The sequence below is a fragment of the Thunnus albacares genome, chromosome 16 (assembly GCF_914725855.1).
Source record: "Thunnus albacares chromosome 16, fThuAlb1.1, whole genome shotgun sequence".
Taxonomy (NCBI): Eukaryota; Metazoa; Chordata; class Actinopteri; order Scombriformes; family Scombridae; genus Thunnus; species Thunnus albacares.
Window position 1 is genome coordinate 30,023,193 of NC_058121.1, and position 26,409 is coordinate 30,049,601.

Below are 26,409 nucleotides of genomic sequence, written 5' to 3' on the forward strand. Positions count from 1 at the left end.
CTGTGCTGAGCTGATCTGTAGATTATTAGATGTTCAATTACCCCTGTCTAGTGGACAGATAGTAGAACTACATCATCTGATGTATGATTTCTCTAACACTGACTAGTTAGACTGGTTTTCACGTCACACTATTGTTTTTTAGACCTGGACTCTGACTCAGGGCTCGTATTGATCAAGTGTCTCAGAGAAGGAAACCAGTCTTGAGGAGCTCTGGTGGTCTGATGGTTGAGGCTAAAACCACAGAACCGTAACATCCTCAGTCTGAGTCTCTGCTGGGGATAACCGTCTCTCTCCTCATGTTTCATGACTCTCAAATAAAAGCAAAAGGTCCAAAAGATAATCTTTAAAGAAAATGGAAATCTGTCTAAACTGGCTGAAATTTCTCAGAGTGATGCAGATTCAGATGTAACTGATATTTAGAGGCACTGCAGAGGTTCTTTCCTGTTAGAAGTTGCCAGATTTATGTGTTCATTCTGTGGGATGATGTTTGGTTTCTCTGACACTGACTGGTTAGACTGGTTTTCACGTCACTCTGATGTTTTTTAGATTTGGACTCTGAAGTTATGAGGGTGTGACGGCGTCTTCAGATCAAACCCACACAGACACCAGGACTGACGAGGCAGAACGAGCAGCTTCTTCTCTCCTGATGTTTCCTCGACACATGAAGGTGGAAAGTGTCTGTAAGTTGACCTGAAGTGAGTTCAGCAGGTGAGAATCCTACCAGAGAAATCTGTAAATGTCTGATCAACACCATCACTTTGATCACATTGATCACTTTGATCACATTGATCACTGTTTGACTACAGCTGAAATGTTTCTTAATGCTGATTGGCTGTTTCAGAATATTAATATGTCTTCAGGTATAAATATTCTAATAAGTTTTCTATCTGAGTTGAAGTACAGTTATTATTATTTTTTTTTTTTTTACATGTATCACTGTTAGTTAAGCTGAGGCACCATATTCTTGTGTGATCTCCTGAATCCGGCTGCCCCACAGGATAAACTGAGAGTGATTAGCAGGTTTTATCTTGATCTTCCATCATCAGTGAAAAATGCAGGAAGTGTCAGAACTGGTCGGACAGCTTTGATCAACTTGTCTGAGGTTCATTTTTAACTGTTAATCCTCCAAATGTTCAAACAGTCATCTTACAACACTGAGACTGACTCTGTTTAACTGAAGCTCATTTTAAACAGTCCATGTCTCAACTGTCCCAAAGGCTGCAGAATCCTTTCTAGATGGACCAGAACCAGCCCAGACTGGAAGAACTTAGAGGCTGTTTAGGGCCCGTCAGCCATCAGGGCCCCAAACTAACAGAACATGTGAACTATCTTTGGATTTCTCTGTTCAACTTTTATCATAATTTAAAATATTTTAAGATAAATTTAAAGATTTAAAACACAGGCCTTTATTATCTCTTGTCACTAACTAAAATATTCAAATCTTTAAATTGTATTTTGTGGTTCAGGATATAACGAAGCACAAATATGGAGAAAATTTGAACATTATAACAATTTTGAGTATTTTAACACATTTGGAGGCAAATCATTATGTTCTTGTGACAAAAGAAATGTAGAGTTGCTTTAACAACTAATATATTATAACATTGATAACATATTTTTCAGTTTTTGTTTTAAAAAAAAACACTTTGGGGCTGGCTTTGCCATTATTAAAAAGGTATTTTTTAAATATTTTATATATTTTATATTTTGAGTGTTATACCACATTTGGGGTTGTAAGAAATACATTTCAGATGTATAAATTCTAGATTTGGGAAATGTAACAATGTTTTAAAATCATAAATGTCATTTTGTCATTTTGTACTATTATAACAAACTCCCTTATTATTTTAGCGCCTCAATCTTAAAAGTTACTTTGGCTCCATCTGGTGGTAGAATAAAGAATGACAGTGTGATAGACAGCAGTGTGGCTCTGTGATGTGCAGCTTGTTGTAATGAATGAGCTTGTTGTTGTGTTTGTGTGAAGGTGTTTCTCTGCTATGGATCAGTGTGAGGACAGAGAGGAGGGAGTCCCTCCCTCTAAAAGCTCTCTGTGTGGGGAACATGACAGCCAGACCAAAGCTCAGAGGTGAGATGAGGATCTCTAACTGTCCATCACTGTTCTCCACTCACATCACTGCACCATCATTATTCACACTCAAAGCTCTGTGTGTGTTGTGTTGAAGCCCGGAGCAGCAGCACAGTCCAGACTCTGCTGGACCTGGACCTGAACCCAGCGGTGTGTCCATGAAGAGCGACTGGTCTACAGATCAACATATTGACTTCAAACATGGGCATAAATCTGCTGATCAGAGGTCAGAATATAAAATCTTTGTTTCTGTTTCTCTCCATCACACCTTAGAAAATATTTAAGTTTTTGTCATGAACTCATTAATCACGTCTCATTCTTTTCTCTGTAGTCTTAAAAACATTAACTACATCACCACATTATCAGATCTCAGTATGTTTTAAGATTGATATGATAGTTATGACTGATTGTCTGACTGTTCATATTTCTTGACTCTTCAGATTTATTTTTAGTGATGTCACTGTGGTCCCACATTTCAGGAATTAATTTAGTGATCCCAGTGTTGTTAGTTCTGATAGAAATGAGGGACAAAACTCAGAAAATAAGACCAAACTTGTAATAAACTAGAGTTATCCTCAATGCACAAACTACAGAGGCCCTAAGGGGTCAGTTGGTAGAAAAAGAATATTGATGTGGAAATCTGCACTAACAGACTGAACCGAGGGAACAGACTGGCAAACTGTTCCTGTTTGATGTTAAACCTGTTCTGACCGTCCTGCTCTCTGTGATCACCTCAACTGTGTTTTAACAAAGCTGAACTCACAATAAAGTTGTTTTCATCTGCATATGTGCAACAAATTTACATGTTTCTGTTGCAGTTTGATTATACTATCCCGGCAAAATTTAATTAAGACATCCCATAATGGTTCTGTCATGAATTGAGGAGCAGCTGCACATGAATGCAGAGACTGGAAAGCAGGGCTGAAGAAAACCTTTATTCCATGACTTGCAGGCAAAAGACAAAAGCTGGCTGAGCTGAGAGAACAGAATACAAAAAAGAAACTGAGCCGACACAACATGACAGACTTAATTGAACAGACGACTCAACAAATACTGAACTGAACTAATCAGACAACATGGAACAAGTGGCACAACACAAGAGCAGGCTGGGAGCTGAGAGGTGAGAGGAGGAGTGAAGGAACACACATGGGAAGTAAAGAGCAACCAAAAACCAGAAAAACACAATACTCAAACTGTCTCTTAATAAATAAACCTTGGTACACAACACAACAAGCTAACCAATAATCTAATAGTCTTTCAGAGATACAACTCAAATAACATGAATGAGCAAACCCAAATGACCAAAAAGACTGGACAACAGAAGTATAACTCAGAAAACCAAAAGAACCAAAAACACAAAGAGTCCATGACAAGTTTAAAAACAGTTCCACAACGAAACCTGTGTGGACGTCCGAGATGTTTCCAGCAACGTCAAAATATGTCTTTACCATCATCAACGGGACTATTTAACTATTCTGCTAATGTTTCTGTATACAGTGTACATTCTGCTATATGCTGAGATTAACAACTTAATATGATCTACTTTCTAAAATGGTCCAGCTGACGTCCTGTCTGACCCGGATGTCTGTTATACGTTTTAAAAACATGTCACTTTCAAGATAATCTTGATTATAAATGATATATAAGCAAACACACAGCAAACACATTAAGTATCTGAGTTAATACAAGACATGTGATCTTTTTACAGAAACACACTGAGTCAATACTGACGTGCAACAGTATGTTATTAAGATAAACAAAACAGTAAAAGACGATCAAAAGTACAGCTTCTTGTAAATAATCTAATTGTAGCGCTTTCCCGGGTATTAATTTAAAATGAAATAAAATATAGATACAGCGTGCTGGGCTCTTTAACTAAGACCATGTCCTAATACTAACCACTTGTATCCCCCTTTTTATAATATATTCAATGTTACCATATAAATAAAACAACACTTTCAAAGATCCCAGCTGAAGTGAAAGTAGACTAGGGTGATTGGGTAACTTTAACTCTTGACTCTTCCACTTTAAATCCTCGGCTTCTAACTGTTCCTATTTATTGACTCGACCAAAGGGAAAGTTATATGAAATTATATTTATTTACCTCCATTTAAAGAGAATAGAGCAAAACTTGTTTGGTGTTCTCTCAGGGTGTCAGCTGAGTTAACATATGGCAACAAAATATATATATCAGCCCTTTGTTCTCAAGGTAAGGGAAATGAAACAACGGGCAATATACCCTTTAAATATAACTGAACGTGAACCTGTAACAGCTCTGCACTGCAATATCCATGGCATCTAGCAGTTTTACTTATGCAGAAAATAACCTGTACTGTTTAGCTGATATAAACTATCCAACAGCTATTACCTCAGTTAACACGCAAAACACAACCCAGATTGCCTGAAGAGACGATACCTCAAGTTACTATTGTGGCCCAAAAATAAGCACAAAAGCCAGCAATAAACACAAATAACACCAACCCCCTGATGTAGGCCTGAATGTAGCTTAGGTGCGATGTGGGCATCAACTTAAGTTTAAGGACGTCTTCACTCTCAAGCAATGCAATATTGGGTTACTCACCCACACCGGACAGTTAACCGTCTCCTTACTGTACTGGCTGCCTACAATCCTCACTCCGTCCCAGCAGCGATGATGAAGAGTCCAAACTGCGTCCCAGCAGTGATGATGAAGAGTCCAAACTGCGTCCCAGCAGCAATGATGAAGAGTCCGAACTGCGTCCCAGCGGCGATGTTGTTTTTCTTGGTCTCCACCAACATCACTGAGGCCTGATGGCCTGCTGTCAAAGGCCTCATAGCAGGAGATCATGTTTGAGCAGATTGTGTCCTGGGAAGATCAGATCCAGATGTATCTGTGGTCTCTAAGCTAGTTAGCCACGCTAACAATACCAGTTTGTTGTAGCTGTCATCCAACAAAACACACAATCTTCAGGATCAACACTGTAAGTTACAGCAGTCTGCTGATCAGAGGTCAGACTGTAAAGTGTTTGAGGTTAACTCTCATAAGAGTACAAATCATTGATGCAGAAATTAATTCTTGACCTCAGTGACACGTAACTGTGGTAAATATCCGAAAGAGGTCCACTAATTTACCAAATCCCAGGTCTTTCTATTGTATCACATGGCCTTCCTCAGTGAATAGAACTTGCTCAGGTGTCATCAAATCAGATGTGAATGTCCTCCTCAATGTTTCTCTGACTGTCCACTGACTCCTTGTCAATGACCTTTGACCCCTTCCCAGTGGATCCTGTGACTGTTTTTCTGGTGTTCAGACCAGTACTACTATAACTTGACAGAAGTCCTTTGTTTAAAGGATCATTCTGGTGATTTTCTATGTTTTTCTTCTTGTCAACAAATTTCATGTTTGGATCCAAACCAACAATGAACTGATCTACTAACAAGTATTGTGTTTGTATCAAAGCCTGATATATCTTATTCCTCTGTACCGTAGACCTCTGTTGTTGTCCAAAAATGATTAAAAACACATCATTGAGCCACACCGCTGCACTGTTCCTTCATCATGAAGAGACTGCTTACCGTAACCTGTTTAGAAACAGCTCCAAACACTGATAACAGGCATGAGATATTAAACCTCAGGACAGGACTGCCTAGTACGGCAGGCGCCACTGAGCATGTGCGGGAACGTGGTTCCATTTACAGCTTCACTCTGCATATGAGATTTGTTGACAATAAGAAATATGGATCCTTCAAGTGATCACACCAGAGCAATTCCTTTCTCTGATGAAGGACATGGGATACAGTTAAGAGCTGCAGCAATAATAACAGACATTGTACGTAGAATATTTACAACAGAAGAAGTATGATGTCTTTGTTATTAATGTATTGAGCTCATTACATTCATTGTCTGAGAATAATTATATTGAACATTTGCATTCATCACTTCTCTGTTTCCATCAGTATCCATCAGCAGAGACCAGATTCTCCTGAACCCAGCTGCGTGTCCATGAAGAGTGACCGGTCTATGGGTGGACTGATTGATTTCAAACATGGACATCAGTCTGCTGATTGGAGGTAAGAATGTAAAATGTTTGTGCCTGTTATTCTCAAACTCTCATAAGAAGAGGTTTGATTGACTGTAGAGATTCATTCTTGACCTTAGTGACTAATACTGTTTTTACACACAATGTTCTCATAAATACAAACACACACACTCCTCCTGCATATGCTTTTCTGAAAACCACAAACTGGGGAGAGACAGTGTTCTGCTGAAGAATATCCTAAAGAATGCCAAGTCCAACTATTACAGAAATAGTCTTTCTCATGATTTTCTTAACCGTAAACAGTTCTGAAACAACAAGAAAAGTGTCCTTAGTCCCAGTAAAAGCTCTGTTGTACAGATCCGTGTTAATGATGAAATTGTCATCATCATCATCTCATCATATGAGCAGCTCAACTACAAGTGGCTCATTTTCTGTCAGACATATTGTGCAATGCCACATAGCTTATGAATTTAACCATGCTTGTTAATTGTTTGTTTAGCCATAGGTCCATGATCAATCTGTAACTTGCAGACACATACTATCCCGGGTTTGTTTGTGGTTTACATTATGTTTGGTTACAGTTTACATACCAGCAACATTTTTGGTCAAAGTAAAACACAGACAAGTGTTAAGTTTAATTATTGTTTATTGGGTTGGTTCTGCATTCTATAAGTTAATTGTGTTCTTTGTTACTTATCATACTCACCATGTGCTCTACAAACAAAAGGAGGGGGCACCCAACTAATTCCTATATTTATACACTGGGTGACATAATCAGTGATGTCACGGGGTTAGACCAAGTATAAGGGGAGTTATGTTATTTAATTAAATGTTTGGTTTAGTATCTATATGATTTGTACTTGTTTTGGCTCAGTTGAGGTTTAATGCTGTGGATGTGTTTTGCGTAAACAATGTTGACTGATACAAGTAGCATTGTTATCTGCCAGGTGGTATAAGGGAAAGGACACCCCTGCAATAAATATGGTTCTACCTGATAGATTGAAGGGCCCATTTAAGGGGAGAGATATAGGTTTAGAGGGAGCAGAAATTAGAGGATGACAGTGTAGCTGTGTGCACGTGATCCTGCCTTAGTTTGCTTTATCCTGAGTTAAGCTAGTAAACTTTGATTTGCTTGTGTTCATTTAATCTTTTGAGACATCGTTTGTTTGTTTTTTGGTACACTGGACTGAATAATTCAGTTTTTACTCATTCAACGAGAGTCTGAGTCTGCCTCCTACCACCTGCCTCAGGCTTCTTCACAACTAGATCTTAGTAATTATAGACCAATTTCTATTATTTATACCACATTTAATATTTATATTATATTCAATTTTTCATCAATTATCTCAATACATTAATGGTCAAAATATTTGATCCCCATTTCAGTCTATTTTTCATTCTAATTTTTCCACCACTACAGCCCTTGTAAAATTTTCCAATGATTTATTATCATCTCTAGGCAAATGTCAGTTCACAGGTGCAATGTTTAATTTAACCAAGGCTTTTTATTTGGTTGACCGTTATCTTCTTGTGATTAACTTTATGCTATTGGTGTCTCTCAACAGGTATTATTTTGGTTTAATTCTTACCTTCATGACCGTCGTTAGTGTGTTTCTGTTCATCACAATCAATCAGATTATTTAACTGTTAAATGGTGTACCAAGAGGATCTATCTTAGGACCTTTACTTTTTTTATTTTTATCAATGATCTTCCAAAAGTATATTCTAATTTTTCTGTTAATTTATATGCAGATGACACAATTATATACATATCTGACTCTGATATAATTAAAATCCAAAGCTCTCCAAAGCTGCAATCAGAATTTTCTTTCATTCAAAAATGGTTTCTAAACAACAATCTCAGATTCATTCTTGACCTTAGTGACTAATACTGTTTTTACACACAATGTTCTCATAAATACAAACACACGCACTCCTCCTGCATATGCTTTTCTGAAAACCACAAACCTTATCTGTATAACAGTTTTTTGAACAGAGGAACAAAGTTTTTACAGAGACAAATGATCAGTGGTAAGACAGAACAGCCAAGTGTTTTAACTGGATCCACTGTGATAGAACATATTTGTTAAAATATGTTTTCATCACAATAAACATTTGGTCATTGGAAATCTCTATAGACCTCCATCGGCACCTTCTGAATCCACTAAATGTATATTGTCTACAATTGGTTCTCTTGATTTTCCGTCAGAATTGATTATTTTAGGGGACTTTAACGTAAATTGGTTTGATCTTTCCGCTTCATTTGATAAAAACTTATTTGACAGTTTAAATTTAACTCAACTTAATACTGAACCTACCAGAGTTACTGAAACATCATCATCCCTGTTAGATTTGATATTTGTTTCTCACCCTGATAGGATTATAACGTTAGGGATACCGTTATTTTCTGTGTTTGGAAGATTAAAATACCTTGTATTCCTCCAAGATACATCAGTATAAGGCAGTGTAAAAACATAAATATTTCTCATTTTATTCATGATGTTATTGCAATTGACTGGGATAGGTTTCAGTTGACACCTTATGTTGAGGACTTTATTTTTGAGTGAATTTATTAAAGTTGTTAACAAACATCCTCCTTGAAAAACAATGAAAGTTAAGGGGAGACATTTACTATGGATTACTTCTGATTTGATAAGTCTTTTTAAACTTAGAGATAAAGCCTGGGCAAAATATCTAACAACTAAGGATCCAGCTGACAGGGAAGCATTCAAACACTTAAGAAATTTCTGTAAAACAAAAACTAGGAATTCTAAGTCTAACCATTATAGAAATAGTCTTTCTCATGATTATTGTAACCCTAAATAGTTCTGGAACAAGATTAAAAATGTCCTTAGTCCCAGTAAAAGCTCTCTTGTACAGATTTGTGTTAATGATGACCCTGCTATTATCTTGAAAGTTTTTAATCATCATTTTTCCTCTGTTTGTAGTTCTTATTCTTTTGTTTCACCTTATTTAAATCATCATATGAGCAACTCAACTACCCACTAAAATTATGCAAATTATTTCTGCTCTAGATGTTGGCTGTGCTCCTGGATCTGATAGCTTAGAGGCTAAGTTTGTACCACAGCTAAAATATTTAATGTTTATATTACATTTAATTTTTAATCAATTATCTCAGTACATTAACGATCAAACTATTTTATCCCCTGTCAGTCTGTTTTTCATTCTAATTTTTCCACCACTACAGCCCTTGTAAAATTTTCCAACAATTTATTATCATCTCTAAGCGAAGGTCAGTTCACAGGTGCAATTTTTAGTAATTTAACTGAGGCTTTCAATTTGGTTGACCATTATCTTCTTCTGATAAACTTTATGCTATTGGTGTCTCTCAACAGGCATTATTTTGGTTTAATTCTTGCCTTCATGACCGTCATCAGTGTGTTTCTGTTCATCACAATCAATCAGATTATTTAACTGTTAAACGGTGTACCAAGAGGATCTATCGAAGGACATTTATTTTTCTCTATTTTTATTAATGATCTTCCAAAAGTTTGTTCTAATTTTTCTGTTAATTTATATGCAGATGACACAATTATATACACAATTGACTCCGATATAACTAAAATTCAAAGCTCTCTGCAATCAGAATTTTCTTTTGATCAAAAAAAGAAAATGTTTCTAAACAACAATCTCATATTACACTAGCAGAAGTCTTGCAACATGTTATTTGGCACAAGTTATAAGCTTAATCATTCACCTGCTGTGTTGGTTATTAATTTTCCTGATGGATTTCCACTTATTATAGTCGATACATTCAAATATAAAATATAAAACATATTGATTTTATTAGAAATAAAATAAACACTAGTCTCAGAATGCTAAATCAATTAATTGTTTTACTCTCCAAGTAAGAAAAAGAATTGTCAAACAGCTTTTAATTCTCATTATTGATTATGGCGATCAGAACACTTCTGAATCCCATCTTAAGCCTTTAAATGTAGTTTACAATAATATTTGTATATTTGTTCTGAGGTGTCCTGACATAGCAGGTGGGGTTTGGGATGGTTGGAGAGCCGTTATGTGTACGTCCATGTTGATGTTATTGTGTTGATTGTTTTGTGTTATTGTAATGTTTAATTTATTATCTAATGTATTTTGTTTTGCTTAAATATTGTGATTTTTATTTTCTGTGCCTGAGGACCCCCTCAAAAACGAGATAGTGCATCTCAAGGGGTTTATCCTCTATTTAAATTTTTAAAAAAAATAAAACACAACACCTTTAACACTGAGTGTTATTATTTATTCTGAGACTTCATCTTTTCTTCACAGAGTTCATCAGCAGAGCTCAGAGGTTCTCAGTGGTCAGTCTGTCCAGCAGCATCAAACACACCTGGACTCCATATTTATGGTGTGTAAATGTAAAGCACAGCTACTACTGCTAACTACAACAGCCACAGACTAAATACTAAACTACCATTCTGGTCCTAACAGTCTCCATGCTGCACTCTGTAGACCAGCAGGTCTTCAGTCTGTCACAGATGGTCTGATGGTGACTTCTACCAGTTAAATTGACATTTTATTCTGTTCCAGCTGCTGGAGGAGAACATTATCAGTTTTATGAAGAACGAGCTGAAGAAGATGCAGAAGGTTCTGAGTCCAGATTACCCAGAATGCTTAGAGAGTCATAGTGAGGATGAGGAGGTGTTGGACGGTGAGGATGAAGAGCAGAGGAGGAGCAGCAGAGAGGCATTTCTGAAGATCACACTGCACTTCCTGAGGAAAATGAAGCAGGAGGAGCTGGCTGACCGTCTGCAGAGCAGTAAGAGGATTTTAACAGATTTAACATGATGGAGAGGAAATGGAGGCAACATGGGAGAGGTTTATATTTCAATCTCTGCTGTTAATATGATGCACACATCTGCATCTGATCTATGAATTCTTCTGAGCTGAAAACAGTCAGAAACTGTTTGTCAACAACTGATGAGCTGAATATATTTCATAGTGGAGGAAAATATAAACATCTGCAGTTTAATGTTTACATTCTACCAATTTACTGTAAAATCATCTGATTGATTTCATTTGTTTGTTCATTCAGGAACTCATGCTCCAGAGTGTCGATATAAACTCAAGTCTAACCTGAAGGAGAAGTTCCAGTGTGTGTTTGAGGGGATTGCTAAAGCAGGAAACCCAACCCTTCTGAATCAGATCTACACAGAGCTCTACATCACAGAGGGAGGGACTGCAGAGGTCAATGATGAACATGAGGTCAGACAGATTGAAACAGCAACCAGGAAACCAGACAGACCAGAAACAACAATCAGACAAGAAGACATCTTTAAAGCCTCACCTGGAAGAGATGAACCAATCAGAACAGTGATGACAAAGGGAGTTGCTGGCATTGGGAAAACAGTCTTAACACAGAAGTTCACTCTGGACTGGGCTGAAGACAAAGCCAACCAGGACATACACTTCACATTTCCAATCACTTTCAGAGAGCTGAATGTGCTGAAAGAGAAAAAGTACAGCTTGGTGGAACTTGTTCATCACTTCTTTACTGAAACCAAAGAAGCAGGAATCTGCAGGTTTGAAGAGTTCCAGGTTGTGTTCATCTTTGACGGTCTGGATGAATGTCGACTTCCTCTGGACTTCCACAACAATGAGATCCTGACTGATGTTACAGAGTCCACCTCAGTGGATGTGCTGCTGACAAACCTCATCAGGGGGAAACTGCTTCCCTCTGCTCACCTCTGGATAACCACACGACCTGCAGCAGCCAATCAGATACCTCCTGAGTGTGTCGGCATGGTGACAGAGGTCAGAGGGTTCACTGACCCACAAAAGGAGGAGTACTTCAGGAAGAGATTCAGAGATGAGAAGCAGGCCAGCACATTCACCTCCCACATCAAGACATCACGAAGCCTCCACATCATGTGCCACATGCCAGTCTTCTGCTGGATCACTGCTACAGTTCTGGAGGATGTGTTGAAAAGCAGAGAAGGAGGAGAGCTGCCCAAGACCCTGACTGAGATGTACATCCACTTCCTGGTGGTTCAGTCCAAACTGAAGAATGTCAAGTATGACAGAGGAGCTGAGACAGATCCACACTGGAGTGCAGAGAGCAGGAAGATGATTGAGTCTCTGGGGAAACTGGCTTTTGAGCAGCTGCAGAAAGGCAACCTGATCTTCTATGAATCAGACCTGACAGAGTGTGGCATCGATATCAGAGCAGCCTCAGTGTACTCAGGAGTGTTCACACAAATCTTTAAAGAGGAGAGAGGGCTGTACCAGGACAAGGTGTTCTGCTTCATCCATCTGAGCATTCAGGAGTTTCTGGCTGCTCTTCATGTCCATCTGACATTCATCAACTCTGGAATCAATCTGCTGGCAGATGAACAAACAACAGCGTGTTTGTCTAAAGTCTTTAAAGACAAACCTAAACTAACACATCTCTACCAGAGTGCTGTGGATGAGGCCTTACAGAGTCCAAATGGACACCTGGACTTGTTCCTCCGCTTCCTCCTGGGTCTTTCACTGAAGACCAATCAGACTCTCCTACGAGGTCTGCTGACACAGTCAGAAAATAGCTCACAGACCAATCAGGAAACAGTCGAGTACATCAAGAAGAAGATCAATGAGAATCTGTCTGCAGAGAGAAGCATCAATCTGTTCCACTGTCTGAATGAACTGAATGATTGTTCTCTAGTGGAGGAGATCCAACAGTACCTGAGATCAGGAAGTCTCTCTACAGATAAACTGTTTCCTGCTCAGTGGTCAGCTCTGGTCTTCATCTTACTGTCATCAGAAAAAGATCTGGATGTGTTTGACCTGAAGAAATACTCTGCTTCAGAGGAGGCTCTTCTGAGGTTGCTGCCAGTGGTCAAAGCTTCAAATAAAGCTCTGTAAGTGGATGTTATTAATGTGAATGAACAATGTCAAATATGTTTGATTTTAAACATGATAACTAAAACATTTTGTTTTTGTTCATCACTAATTCTTCAGGCTGAGCGGCTGTAGCATCTCAGAGAGAAGCTGTGCAGCTCTGTCCTCAGTTCTCAGCTCCCAGTCTTCTTGTCTGAGAGAGCTGGATATCAGTAACAACAACCTGCAGGATTCAGGAGTGAAGCTACTGTCTGCTGGACTAGAGAGTCCACATTGTGCACTGGAAACTCTCAGGTCAGGATATAGCTGTTTTAGTGAAGATGATCAACATCTGTAGGACTTTCCTGCTAACATGATTTTCTAAAACACTGAGTTAACTTTACTTTCTGAATTCCAGTCTGTCAGGATGTCTGATCACAGAGGAAGGCTGTGTTTCTCTGGTCTCAGCTCTGAACTCCAACCCCTCCCATCTGAGAGAGCTTGATCTGAGCTACAATCATCCAGGAGACTCAGGAGAGAAGCTGCTGTCTGCTGGACTGGAGGATCCACACTGGAGACTGGACACTCTCAGGTATGGAGAGATGAGTTTAAAATAAATGTATTACTTGTCAATGATGTTTTATTTAGATATTATTATTATTATTATTATTATTAATATTATATTCAAAGCTAACAAATGAGCAGATGCATATAATTGCTTTAAAATGTTTTGGTGTCTTTTAGCTGCATTTATTCTTTGATAACTTCAAAATTAATCCTTAATTTTCATGTTGAAGTAAAGTCTATAGTAATATTGAAGTGATGACAGGCTCTATCCTCAGCACAATATGCAGGGGTCAATATTTAATATTCTGTTTCATCATGTGGGAGGACATATTTGTACATCACATCTTCCTCTTCACGTCTTTTCCTCTCAGACTTCAGTGAAAGAATCCAGCAGACAGTTGAGACAGATGAGTTGCAGCCTGTTTCTGTGTCACTCTGACAAACTGAGAAACACTGCTTCATGTTTAACAGCAGTTAGGACTCATGTTGGATAGAAAATCATTCTGACTATGTTTCTTCCTCCAGGTTGGACCATGGTGGAGAGCACAGGTTAAAACCTGGTCTGAAGAAGTGTAAGTGTGGATTTAATTTGATTCATGACAACTAAACAGCACACAGTCAGTTTCTCTTTAAATACAAAGTTGGTCTATGTGGTATTTACGCATTAAAACATTACTGACAAAATGTGTCATTATACTTTATAGAAATGAACAACAGATCAGAACTTAAACAGAGAATAAATCCATCAGGTGTGTCAGATGATAAACTGCTGCTGTGTTGTTTCTTCTTCTCTTCATCAGATTTCTGTGAACTCACACTGGACACAAACACAGTACACAGAAACCTCAAACTGTCTGACAACAACAGGAAGGTGACACGTGTGAGAGAGGATCAGTCATATCCTGATCATCCAGACAGATTTGACTTCTGGCCTCAGCTGCTGTGTAGAGATGGTCTGACTGGTCACTGTTACTGGGAGGTCGAGTGGAGAGGAAGAGTTAAGGTAGCAGTGGCTTACAGAGGAATCAGAAGGAAAGGAGACAGTAATGACTGTGTGTTTGGATGTAATGATCAGTCCTGGAGTCTGAACTGCTCTAATGGTCGTTACTCTGTCTCTCACAATACGAGAGAAACATCCATCCCCTCCTCCTCCTCCTCCTCCTCCTCCTCCTCTTCCCCCTCCTCCTCCTCCTCCTCTGTCTCTAACAGAGTAGCAGTGTATGTGGACTGTCCTGCTGGCACTCTGTCCTTCTACAGAGTCTCCTCTGACACACTGATCCACCTCCACACCTTCAACACCAAATTCAGTCAGCCTCTGTATGCTGGGTTTAGGGTCTGGTCTGGTTCCTCAGTGTCTCTGTGTCCTGTGTCTGAGGAAGAGTCTCCTCCTGTGTAGACAAACAGTCACACTGCTGACTGAAGACAGCTGCTAAAATCACTGTTCACTCTGTTCACCAGTGTAGGGGCCTCACAGGCCAGACCGCATGTTTCACACTCTAAGAAAAAAATTGAGTCCTTAAGGGTCTCAGTCTCCCAGAATCCTCTGGGTACTTCACACCTTGACGTTAACTCCACCCATGGACCTAGCTCTAAGCTACCATTGGCCAGTGAAGTGTACCTATGATCCTCCATGATGTCATCAGGTCAACAAAATCAGAGCTGGCCTTTATTCTGGCTTCTTTTTCCCCTGGACACTCAGCTGCTCAACAGCAGCTGCTGCTAGGCTCTACCTCTTTATCCTCACTGCTGCTGGAGCACAAGCAACTCCTCTTTCTTTTCTTTCTGGCTCTACTCCATCAGACCTGTCAGACTGCAGGGGCGTTGCAGCATGCAGGTGCACTTGCCCCTGCTGTGAAGCTCTCTGTCTCAGTGTGGCCTGCTAACAGAGCAGACACACAAAACTCTGTTCTTAATGGCAGGACACAATGGCCTGCTTAAGATAAACCAAGATTCAGTAAATATGTTATCTTGCGCCAGGAGCTATGAGACAAGTCTGTCAGCTGATTTTACAAGCACAGGAGCCACAAAGCAGAGTTAGCTTTCTAACTCTGTAAGGACTGAACTAATGAGTGACCTGGGCCCTTTGGTCTGCATAAATACTGACAGCCCAGAAAAGCCTGCACCATTCAGTTTTGGATCCACAGCTCTTGTCAGCCTGACTTACCCATGGATCGCCAACTCAACAAAGCAGCACCTCTCTCCCCCCAAAAACTTGTAACAACTTGGCCCAGCCTAGCCTAGGCTAGCAAAGCATAGCATAGCATAGTAGCACACATGGCTAAGCACAACACTGATAACTTTGTCAACATACATGTACTGATTTGATTTGATGTTATTCACTGAGCCTTATTGTTATGACGTGCAGTTTATTGTCTATTTTTATGTCTAAGGTAGTTAGCATGCTAATGCAGCAGATATGGAGCAACAACCACTAACTCACTGGGATATCAAATATACACAGTTGCAAACATCTCTTAGTGAAGTTGCAGCTCCTCTATAAGCTCTTGTTAATTTTCAGCTCACAAAATCTTCTCTAACATTTGTTTAACTTCAGTTTAACTCCAAGAAAAACATTGAAATGAAAGGTCCCGGAGAAAAACTAAGATTGTCTAACAACAGAAAGATGATAATTTGTAGTGTTCTCTCTGTATCAATGAGTGAATCCATAACTATCAACCTCATTTGAAGGGACAGTAACATAAAAAAGCTCTAGGGTTAAACCACCCTGTTTACATTAGCATTAGAGTCCTCTGTAGTATTGAGACATGGCATTGAATTCAGTACTGATGGAATTGCTTCCTTAAATTTAGCTACAGCACTATCAGATAGACATCTAGTGAAGACATTTTTGTCTGATGGGTGTAGTCTGTGGAGAATAATTCCCCTTGAGTAAATAGTCATGCTAGTGCAAGCACAAAAGATAGTACACAGGAGAATTAATCAAAAGAATCAACAATTTGCAGTCATTGTAGAGGCCGCACACAGAGGGGTTAATCAGTAACATGGTGTTTTGGTTATTTGCTTATGATGTAAGAATAAAGGCCAGCAGGCCCAATTTTATTTTTAGATTATAGGGACATTTGAGACCACCATTGTTTCTAAGCCAGGTGAAACTGGTGAAAGTTGGGCTGAGCCCAAAACAGGCTCCATAACAGGAGGAGTTATGAATAGTATATAGAATGATGTTCTGTGATTTTGCATTAGGTTTTTTATCCTGAGATCGAAGCTTTGGTTTCCTCTGTATTACACCTGATGCACAGTAAACCTTTTCACATTGAACTCTGCCAGTTTCAAGTGTTTTCTGAGTCTGAATATATCTGAGTCTCTTTGAGTTTTATAAAATGTTGTTGTGGGTGACCTGAAGAGTTATTGGCCCATCTGAAGATTTTCCACGACAAGTCCAGTAATCGTAAAAGGAAAGTTATTAAATCTGCAGTGCGGAACTTTTACACATAAATGAACATCCATTACATTCAAGCCAAACGAGTTCACACAATGCTCTCTGTATTTCACAGTATACAGAGTTTTTAAACCTCATGTCTGGAGGGACATTCCCGCACTGGCTGTTTGAATGCTGGCTAACTTCTAGTTAGCTCTGTTGTTCAATTGTTCAATGTTCAGTTTCGATGCCATAAGTCAGAACAAGGTGGAGGGTGTGGTTAAGACAGTGAGTGGGTTTATTTACACTCTGAGAGAAGCCAATTGAGTCCAATAATGAGATAAAGGAGTGCGGACCAGGAGGACGGTACATTATAACAAACAGAACTGGCTGTAAAGTTTTCCAGGTTGGGTGAGAGAGACTAAGAACAAGATTTTCTAATGAGTTATAATTAATACGGCTTTAGATGACAAAGATCCAATGTTTAAGAGTCCACATTTAATTCTCCTTGTTGTACTATTGCAGAGGTGGTGTTAATTTTTATTATATTTTTATGCCTCCTGGTCTCAACTCTGGGTTGTCATGGTTTTGGTCCACTAATAAACTGTACACTGTATGCCGTCTCTCCTAATCAGACCAGGTCTTCCCCAGAAAGTCTGCCAGTTATCTACAACTATCTACATCTAATTAAACAACAAATATAAAAACAGACAACAGGTAAATTGCAGACTTGCTTGAAAACATTAGAAAGTGACCATGTTGTTTGGTGAGTTGTTTGAATGTTTTAATGCCATATTTCACTGCTGTGAGTAAAACTAAACTCCTTTTACCTCCATTATATCAGTGTGGAGGCAGAAATCTCAGCTGCAGGTGTTGTAGGTTCAGTAATAGTTTAATGAAAAGTAAATATAATATAATTAATTTTATCTGTATCACAGTATAGTACTGTGTATTAGGCCTAAAAACACAGTAATCATAATGATACTGTAGAACAGTAGTGAACACACTACTGTAGAAAATCACAGCCTCAACCTCAGCCACAACCCTCCAATTCATGATGCAGATTAAATAATTTAAACTTTAGTTTGAAATAATTATTCTTTTCATATGAATTCAAATACTTCAATATGACCTTGTTTGTTCATGCTTCTGCAGGCTGTTACTTTCAGGTTTTAAATTTGTCTCAACGTTTAGCAGGTCATAACCTTTTATACAGTCTATGTCATGACAGGCTATCAGTGATGTCCTGAGCTGATTGGTTGAGCCAAAGAAAACATCACATGATCTCAAATTTGATCCTGATGCCTTTCTTCATCTTATTTCTACTCCTCACAGCTGACAAGCACTCATGCTGATGAGTCCAGTCTCGCCATCATCCCAGGTCTCACTGTGCAAGGTAAGATTTAAAATCCACAGACAAAGCCTAGTTAGTCAGCTCTTGTGGCAGTTGTACTTGTTATACTATGCGCCTGTTTTCAGATATTTTATATTTATATTTTATATTTATTTTGGCTCACCCACAAGCATCAGTCATCTGCTTAGATCTGTTCTCATGTACAAACTCAAAAATGATATTGTCTCTGTTGTGTAAGTTTGTTGTTGTTAATTCAGTGTTTGATTATTACTCATCAGGAGAACCTGAACCTGAGATCCTGTGTGCGACCAAATGGATGCTGCTGACGGAGACCTGACTTCACCACCACCCTGGCTGTCCTCTTCACATCTTGCTATACGTTCACAGTTGAATATCAGGAGGAAACAATGACATCGCTGGAGTCTGTTCAAAAGGTATTGCTCATCAACATTTTTACATCACATCCTATTTCTTTTAGATTCATTTTACTTGCATTTTCCCTGTGATTGTTAAGATTGCCATTAATCAATTAAAATCTTGTTTGGTGTAGCCTATTCTACGAAAGCTTACTTTTTGATCATAGCTTGGTTATTACACTGACTGTAATGGTAAAACATTTTTGTTTTTTGTCATCTACAGTAGTTGTCATCCAATTTGCTGAAGAACACGAAACAGCAGTGGGGGATCAAAGTGAAATCACCTGGCGGCTCCTGACCTGCATCCAAAGCCTTTTGGCCCAGTGGACTTGTGATGATGAGGTGGGCTGTTGGACTCTTTACAGACAAGTACGCATCCACAATTACCATTTTAAAGACTCTATACCTGAATACCTGGTGACATCTCCCACAGTTGAATATCCATGTTTAGATTACCTAAGAGTGTTTTGTTTTAAGGAAATAACAGTGTCAGTGTCTATATTATATATATGTATATATCAAGTTCAGTGATTTGATTTTGTTTTTTGTTTTTTTAACTTTTAGTGGGCTTATTAAATGACATCAGTATTTTTTGTGAGGATTTGTTTAACTGTGGTTACATATTTAAGCTTTTTACATATTCTATTTTAAACGTTGTCATTGTAATATTTGCCAATGTTTGTAATATACACATTTGAAAACTTTGTTATAGAATGATATTTAGAGGACAGAAAGTTGCATATGATCCCTGCTTCTTTTATGGCAAACACTGAAAAGAAAACATTTATTTACTTCATTCTTATTTACTGTGTTAAGTTGATGCCCATGCAGTCTGATTATTTCCTGCTGTTGCTACTTCACATTAAAAGCTTCTCACTGGTGTACCACTGTGTGGCTTTTATTATGAAGGAAATGTAAAAAAGACTGCAGTATTGGTCAGTAAACACTGGTCTATGCAATGTTATGTGCTGTTTGGTCAGCAGATCAGTTTTATATATTGCAAAAGAAAATTGTGAAAAAAGAATTGTGAAAAAGAGGAAACAGCTGAAGTGAGCTGGTAGACGTAGAACAGCAGGCAACAGGCTCTTTTACTACAGTTTACGTCAGTAAGGGTAAACAACGTCTTTTGTTCTGCTGTCCTGTCTGAGGGAAAACCATCTACACTGTGCATCACAGATATAATTGCAGCAGTGCACTATTCAGTGTGGGTATTTCTGCCATACGGAAGAAGGCCATTAGATTTCTGTAAACATGGTGCACAATCCCTGTGCACAGTGAAAATAAGTAATAAGTAAAATGTAGTAGTTGCTGTTCAACAGTTAATAAATAATTGTCATTTAAGGAGTTTGTTCTGTACTCATTCATTGAAATTTGAATGTGGTTTGAACGTTTACAGCATTATTTGAATAACTAATCTAATTTACTGCAAAATGTCTGGTGCTGTAATCCATTACACAGTAGCATAAAATTACTGTATTTTATTTTACAGTTACATACAGCTACTGTATAAGTAGATACAGTACCGTTAAATTATTGTTTCATTTTACAATTGCTACTGTAAATAAAAACACAGTAAACTTACTGTAAAATAAATTACAGTAAGTGTACTGTGTTTTTATTTACAGTAATTAACTGGCAGCAATTGACAAGTAACTTACTGTAAAATGAATTACAGTAAGTTACATGTCAATTGCTGCCAGTTAATTACTGTAAAAATCACAGTAAGTTTTTTTACAGTGCAGTCATGCCATTACATGTGGGGGGTTCTTATGCACTGCAAACTGCTGGGGTAGAAAGGCAACTGGAAAACCAGTATCCCCTCTGCAGCCAGGGACATGCTCCAGAGAAACTGCTCTACTCACGTTTGCAGCCACACTAAAGTTTAGGAACATTTCTGACAAAAACAACAACCTAAGCTGTGCATGCTTTTGCACAATACGAACACTTAGTAGATCATGCTCAGGGCCCAAGAAAGGTCTGACCTGATGTTTGGCAAACATTAGACCTCGGAATTAAAGAATTTCCTGCCTAACAACATGTTCCATCCTGCCTGTACAACCTCCACTATCTGATCACACGACTTGATATTTTTCACAACCAACAGATGTACCAGATGTATCTTTTTATGTTTTCTGCCCATCTCCTGGTGTCCCTCAGTCCTGTCTGGTATGATAACATTTTACTCACTAACTTCAATGTAGAAGCACACAAATACAAATTATCTGGTCAGACTGGTCCAGTTTAATCATATAATCAATCCCTAAAAACAATTCCCAACATTATTCCCTGTGATGACAGAACAAACATACCTTAAAGGTTTATTCAGGTTTATTCCAACTCTGGTTTGGTGTTATGAGTGTTGTTCATCATTTCTATCTGTTAACATTGTGTTTAGCAGGTCAGGAAACATGAGCAGTCACATGATCAAACAGGTTTTAATGAAAACTCAAATTTTAAAACAGTTGAATTATTAAACTGCTGATCTGTCTTTTGCGTTGCAGGTAAATCCAAACTGACTCTGCCGCTGGTTTCTCTGAACCTCGGACCTCCTCTTCCCCTGAGTCCTGTAGACCAGGTGAGGTCTCCGAGCCCCGGCCTCACCTGCAGCTCCCCGGGCCGGGCTCGCTCCCGCAGCCCGCTCAGTCCTCCAGCTCCCACCGAAGGCTTCAACTGGCCAGACGTCCGAGAACTCCGCACCAAATACTCAGACCACAGCCTCTCCCAGAAGAGTGCTGTCGGCCGGAGTCGCTCCATCCCAGAGCAGATGTTTGATGGCAGTCTGAGGAGACACTCCAGCTGCTCCTCCAGCCTCCTCTCTGACGGAGTCTGCGATGAGGTTCCTCTGTACAAACCTCATGTCAGCCGGGACGCCGGCCGTGAGGAACGCAGCAAAAGACTCCACAGAGCCAATTCTCTGGACCCTCGGCTGAGTGGAGCTCAAATGAGCGATCTGCAGAAGCTCCAGGACCAGGTCGCTAACAGCAACTACGCTGGTTACTACGTCGCAGCCGAGGCGCAGCTACCGAACGACCCCGAACACAAGATCATCGTCATGGAGAAGCTTCCAGAGCCTGAGTCAGAGCAACCAAAAACAACCAAAGAACCCAAAGAAGAAGAAGACGACAGCTACGTTCAGATCCGTTCGCCGACTAGCAGGGAGAAGATCTCCATCATGGCCGTCATCGACCGCTGCCGGGCCTATCAGGAGTCTGACGAGTATAAACAGAGGGAGGAGGTGAAAGCCAAAACGGAGCCGGCGAGGCCTCAAGAGTTTGACACGACGGCAGCGTCCTGTGACGATCAGGACGACGTGTCCCAGAAAACAAACTCTGGACAGAAGACAGAGTCTGGGCAGCAGAGCATCGTGAAAAATCTGAGAGAAAAGTTCCAGAGCTTGAGCTGAATAAACGGTTCCTCAACTTTTAAATGAAACTGTAAGATTTCATATCAAAGCTCTGAAATTATGATCCCAAAGATTTATAAACAAAATGCAGAGGAACAGGTTGTTAAACAGTTATATGACTTTAAAAAAAAAAAAGTTTGTTTTAAATCTGTAAGTAGTGAACAGATGGTCAGTCTGAGTAAAAGAGTTCATTATTCCACAGCAGCAACTATTAAATGGAGAGAACAAATTATGAAAGAATTATTTATAATTATTGTAACTTACTTTAAATTGGCAAACAGATTATATGTATAAAGAAAACTTGCCAACATTCAATGTTTCTCATGGTTACATAATTATATAATAATTAGAATTATCGTCATTTCCAGAAAACAAGCATTTAGAAGACAAAATATCCTTAATTATCTCAACAGCTTCTTCAGCAAAATAAAATTTAGTAGAAATCATCTTTCCTGAATGTCCTCTCTGGCATTTTGTAGATAAATATCTAGAAACATGTAAATATCTTTAGTCCTGAAATCCAGATGATCAGAATGTTTGTTAAAAGCACCTTTTTGTACAGGATGTTGTGTTGTGTGTTGCACAGTTTCAGTCGTTCTCAGTGGAAAAAACTGATTTTAGGGACTCGTCACCACATTAAGTTATCGGTCTTCTTGCAGTTTTCTTCTCTGCAGGCGTAAAAGCTTCATATGTTTAAGTCCCAGCAGAGACTTTAATGCTTCACTGTACAGATTAAAAAGTATCTGTGTGAGTCACTGCTGAAGAGGACTTAACCACTAAACTTCACCTCTACAAACGTATTCATGGCTGTACAAAGTTATCTTCATATTAAAGGAACGGTTCGACATTTAGGTAAACACTCTGGTTCTGTTTTCTCCACATGTGTCAGATGGATCAGTTTCATCTCTGTGCATCCAGGATGTGTTTAGCGTAGCTTAGCACAAACACTGGAAGCAGAGGGAAACTGTTAGCCGAGCTCCATCGAAAGAGAAAAAACATCCATAGAAATGTAAAAAGGAGACATTTTGGCCTCATGCAGGAACAACTCGTATGAATATATTTGTTCTTTAAACCTGTCCTACGAGTCATGTACTGATAGTCTCCTCTTCTCAGTCTGACTTCAGACTTCATCTGAATCTGTAGGAATATTTTCCTCTAATACGACTACTGACGCTGCTAAATTTGTTCTGTCGTCTGCTGATTTCTGACAGCAGGACTTGAAATTCTTCTTTTTACTGTTTTGGAACATTTTGGTGAATGAATCTTGCCTGTGAATGCAGCCGTAGCTTGGCTTTGATAATGTAATTAATAAAACAATCTGACAACCTTCTCATTAACAGGCGACTTTCATCAAGTTGAAACAAACGATTTAAGTGTTTTTTTGCAGTTGAAATAAGAAGATTTTCTGAATCAAGTCAAGGATTCTTGCGTAAAACCTGCTGTGGTTTTAGCAGCCGTTAGCTTTGGAGCTATTTGTTGATCGGTCACCAGGTTTGATCTCTAACCAGCTGATTACAGGATGAACTGCTGACTCACTGATTAGTTAACAAGACTGATTCACTAAACACTGAATTGTTCCTTCAGTCTTCTGCAGTTTCATGTAAGAAAACTGTCCAAAGTCTAAATGTGGCCTGATTTCTGTCTGTTTTTATGAAAATCTTTGGTATCTTGCTACATCAACAGCATCACAGCATTCAGATGTGCAGACGACCAAACCTGCTGAGAAACAAGTGAATGATTTTTAAAAATGGTCAAAAAAAAATAAAAAAAATTAACCAATACATTTAAAAAAGACCTAAATTATTTTACCTCAGTATACAAATTATGATGAATTTATGAATTATACATTAATGGTCATAATTCTCTGTTTTTGTGCCTTTTAGTTTTTATAATGTGCTCAGTTTATTTGAACATTTTATTAAAATTTTTCATTTATTTAGTTTGTTATTAGTAACATTTTGTTTCAGTACAAACCAGCTGTTCATCTTTTATCCAGAACAGCTTTTAATAAATTAGTGAGACGAACCATTTAAGCACTTTGCTCACTGGCACATCGGCTGATTCTGGACTTGAACCTGTGACGTTTCCGTGACCACTCATCCTGTCAGTCGACCAGCGTTAACTGTCCTGTACGTCCTATTTATTTGATCTGATGTAAATAGAAACACATTTACTGTCTGTAACTGTGGTTACGTGTGTGTATGTGTGTGTTGTATGTACAGAAATGTTTGCACGTCTGTTCTGTTTCACATTAAAACCACATACAGCAGCAACAGTGTCTGTGTATTATATGTGTGTGTTTGTGTGTGTGTGTGTGTGTGTGTGTGTGTGTGTGTGTGTGTGTGTGTGTGTGTGTGTGCATTTATTACATACACAATCTGAATATTCTCCGTGATGCTCACAATGACATTAAAACTCCTGGATCAGTGAAAAGTGGGCAGATAAGCTCTTTATTCTTATAATAATGATAATAATGAAAGTATTTTACACAAAGCAAAAGATAAAAAAGATACAAGAATAAAATTAACAAGACAGAAACAAGTAAAACAAAGAAGATAAAAATCTAAGATGTGATGTGTTTAAAACAATAAGATGTCTGTAAAAGACACAAAAAATATTGAGGCTAATCAATAAAAATGAGTTTAAAGAAGTGATTTGAAGGAAGATTTTAAAGGAAGGATTTAGTGATCCAGAGCCAGAGAGCCCTGATAGCAAAGACCAGGTCCCCTCTAGTCTTAAATCTGGTCTTAAATTTAGTCTTTAATCTAGTTTTATAACCAGTCTTAAATCTGGTCCTCATACATACATTCATACATTATCTTGTGCTTGTTGTTTACACCAACAGCCACTAGGGGGCATCAGTGTTCTTCACCCACTGAAAACAGGAAGTTCAGCAACACACCAAACAAAACAGACAATGAAACACACCAAGAAACATGCAGTAACGTGCAGTAAATGGACAGGTGACGTCAAGAAAACAGCAGTTTGATGATAAATGTTTTTTTATATACAGAAAGACTTAATTTACACAAAGGCTCATAGACGCTGTTTCATGAAGTGTTCACATTTCCCCACAACTCAACAGATCAAAATGACTGTTTACATCTGACATTTGACATGTTTGACGTCAATAACATTTTATAATTCAGAGTTTGAGTTTGTTTTGAAGATACTTTCTGGTGATTAGATGTGTTTCACTTTATTCATGATTATAAAGAGTCTCAAGTTCCACTACTTTCCTCCAGAGGCTGCGATGTGAATTATAAAACACTATATGACTATTTTAGTCAAAGAAAACTGAACATTTTAGTCTGTTTCTCAAACTCATCTGTTTATTGTTGAAGCTGAGTTTGATTATGCTCGAATGTTCTCGCAAACACTGTTCTCACACTCACAACTAACTAACATGTCCAAAATATAGTCCTGTAGCTGCTGCTCCATCACATCTGTCTGATCTGCAGATTATTAGATGGCCAGTTGGCTCCATCTAGTGGGCAGATGGTAGAACTACATCACTGACTGGTTAGACTGGTTTTCACGTTACACTGATGTTGTCTTAAAACTCTGAAGTTATGATGATGTGACAGAAATAATAATTAATTTAATTCTTAGACACTTTTCTAAGAAAATGACTTACATGATGTATCAATTATACAGTCATATACCTGACAGTAAAAGGTGCAACCATTATTATTATTATTATTATTATTATTATTATTATTATTATTATTATTATTGCCTACTATGCCTATTAGTAGTCTTAGCTTTAGTTGTATATACTTAATAATTTTTTGGTTATATTTGCTGTCTTGTGTCTTGTAAGCTCATATGGGCTGACCACCAGAAAAGGTTCAGAACACTCAATCAATCAATCAATCAATCAATCAATCAATCAATCAATCAATCAATCAATCAATCAATCAATCAATCAATCACTAGTAATAGTGGTAGCATTCACTGTATGTACATAATATATTATTATTTTGTATATTGGTACTAGTAGTAGCAGTAAAAATTGCATCATTTAAATTGATGTTTTATTGATGTGTTGAAGTATAATTTTGTGAGTTTAATATCAGGGCTCGTATTGATCAAGTGTCTCAGAGAAGGAAACCAGTCTTGAGGAGCTCTGGTGGTCTGATGGTTGAGGCTAAAACCACAGAACCGTAACATCCTCAGTCTGAGTCTCTGCTGGGGATAACCATCTCTCTCCTCATGTTTCATGACTCTCAAATAAAAGCAAAAGGTCCAAAAGATAATCTTTAAAGAAAAAAGGAAATCTGTCTCAACTGGCTGAAATTTCTCAGAGTGATGCAGATTCAGATGTAACTGATATTTAGAGGCACTGCAGAGGTTCTTTCCTGTT

The 26,409-nt window shown here is 38.4% G+C and overlaps 1 protein-coding gene across 1 annotated transcript in view; it reads left to right on the forward strand.

The window, feature by feature from the left end:
* LOC122965688 overlaps positions 1-26,409 on the forward strand; it is a gene marked incomplete at its 5' end in the record, with an annotated part of 164,309 nt that overhangs the window by 128,911 nt on the left and 8,989 nt on the right. Inside the window, 1 exon segment of the mRNA XM_044329865.1 lies at positions 13,066-13,239. Coding sequence (XP_044185800.1) covers positions 13,066-13,239 — 174 coding nt within the window.